The sequence below is a fragment of the Myotis brandtii genome, unplaced genomic scaffold, assembly GCF_000412655.1.
Source record: "Myotis brandtii unplaced genomic scaffold, ASM41265v1 scaffold691, whole genome shotgun sequence".
NCBI classification, from domain to species: Eukaryota; Metazoa; Chordata; class Mammalia; order Chiroptera; family Vespertilionidae; genus Myotis; species Myotis brandtii.
In genome coordinates, this window is record NW_005370704.1 from 770695 (window position 1) to 772225 (window position 1531).

Genomic DNA, 1531 nt, shown 5'->3' on the forward strand with positions numbered 1-1531 from the left:
GTGAGCCGGTGCCTGGGGAGAGCCGTGCTGTGGAGCCTGCGGAGCACACGCACGCACACGCCCGCACACGCCCCCACGACCCTCCTGGCAGGGATGACGCCACTGTGCCCGGGGATGCTGGGAGGACAGAGCACCTCCCCAGCTGGCCTCGCTGCCCGTGCCAACAGCATGTGTGGCTCTCAGGGTCAAACCTCATCTCCCAGAAATGGCCACCACGGTCACGTACATACAGATGCCACTGATGGTGGCCTTCAGCCAAAGTCTGTCTGTCTGTGATGGCAAAGGGACCCATGAAGAGATGAGGACTGCTCTGTGTGACGTCACCTGGGACGAACCCCTCAGGGCCCCCCACCTGCCGGCACAGGGCACTCCCCAAGTCCAGCTACAAGACTCTGCCTATCGGCCACCCTGCTGCCACCTCATTCAACGGGACGGAATCGTCCCGAGTGGCCACAGAGGCTGGAGGGCCACACACCAGGACCCGGCTCCAACAGCAAGGCCTTTCCTCTTCAAAGGACTGGAGAGGCACCTGCGTGGCCAAGTGCCGCCTCACCTCCAACTTGTGCTACAGAGAAAAGCAGCAAGTCACCCTCTTGCAGCCACAGGGCAGGATGCACGCCTCCCTCCCCTGGAGCCACACAAGGCAGAGCCGGACTCCGCAGGCACCTGGAGTCCTGCAGACTCAACCAAGCCAAGCGTGAAGCCGGGCTAGTGGGAATGACCGAGAGATACGCCTGTGTCCAGAGCAAAAGGTGTGACATTCACAGCACAAGGATCCTGGCCACCCCCCCTCAGCCATGGCCATGGCCATCAGGACAGATGGCAGACCCCGGCCAGCTCGCCCGCTCTGTGCAGAGGCCAGCGGGACCCAGGGGAGCAAGCAGGAGTCGGGAGCAACGGGGCACGAGTACTCACAGGACCTGGCTGAGCTGGTGGAACTGCTCCAGGGCCTGGCGGCACCAGCACTGCTGCTTCTCGCTGCCGCACCCCGCGCACAGCGGGCTCTGCAGGAGCCGGTAGTAGCGGCGGCGGGCATACCTGCTGTCCAAGTCCCCCTCCAGCTCGGGGTCCGTGCCCCCCTCTCCTTTCCGCTTACTCTGCATGTAGACCCTCAAGAAGCGCCCGTAGAGGCGCTGCACCGTCTCCTGGAAGGTCCTGGGCGTGGAGAAGAACAGGACGCCCCGCAGCGTGGTGTGCACCTTGTCCCGCAGCCCCTGGGCGCCGGTGCCCATCAGCAGGCCCAGGCGGGTCCACTTCTCCAGCAGCTCCAGGCTGCGCAGGTAGGGGTCCAGGCGGCTCTCCAGCAGCGCGAACGCGTCCAGCAGCAGCAGGAGACACTGCGGCTCGTCGGCGCAGCCCTCGCGCTGGGAGACGGCGTTCCAAAACTCCGGGGAGATGTTGGCCTGCAGGTCGCTCTGCAGCACCTCGAGGAACCACTCCTCCAGGACCGAGTGCAGGCCGTGCGCCCTCAGCACCTCCACCGCCGCCCGCAGCTCCTCCTCCTTCGGCGGGACTGTGCCGCTGGTCCGGG

At 65.8% G+C, this 1531-nt stretch overlaps 1 protein-coding gene across 1 annotated transcript in view; it reads right to left on the reverse strand.

The window, feature by feature from the left end:
- ANAPC2 (anaphase promoting complex subunit 2) overlaps positions 1–1529 on the reverse strand; it is a gene marked incomplete at its 5' end in the record, with an annotated part of 29585 nt that extends 28056 nt beyond the window's left edge. The window contains one exon of the mRNA XM_014529684.1: positions 916–1529. Coding sequence (XP_014385170.1) covers positions 916–1529 — 614 coding nt within the window. The remainder of the gene's footprint in view (positions 1–915) is intronic.
- Between the last annotated feature and the right edge of the window lie 2 nt (positions 1530–1531).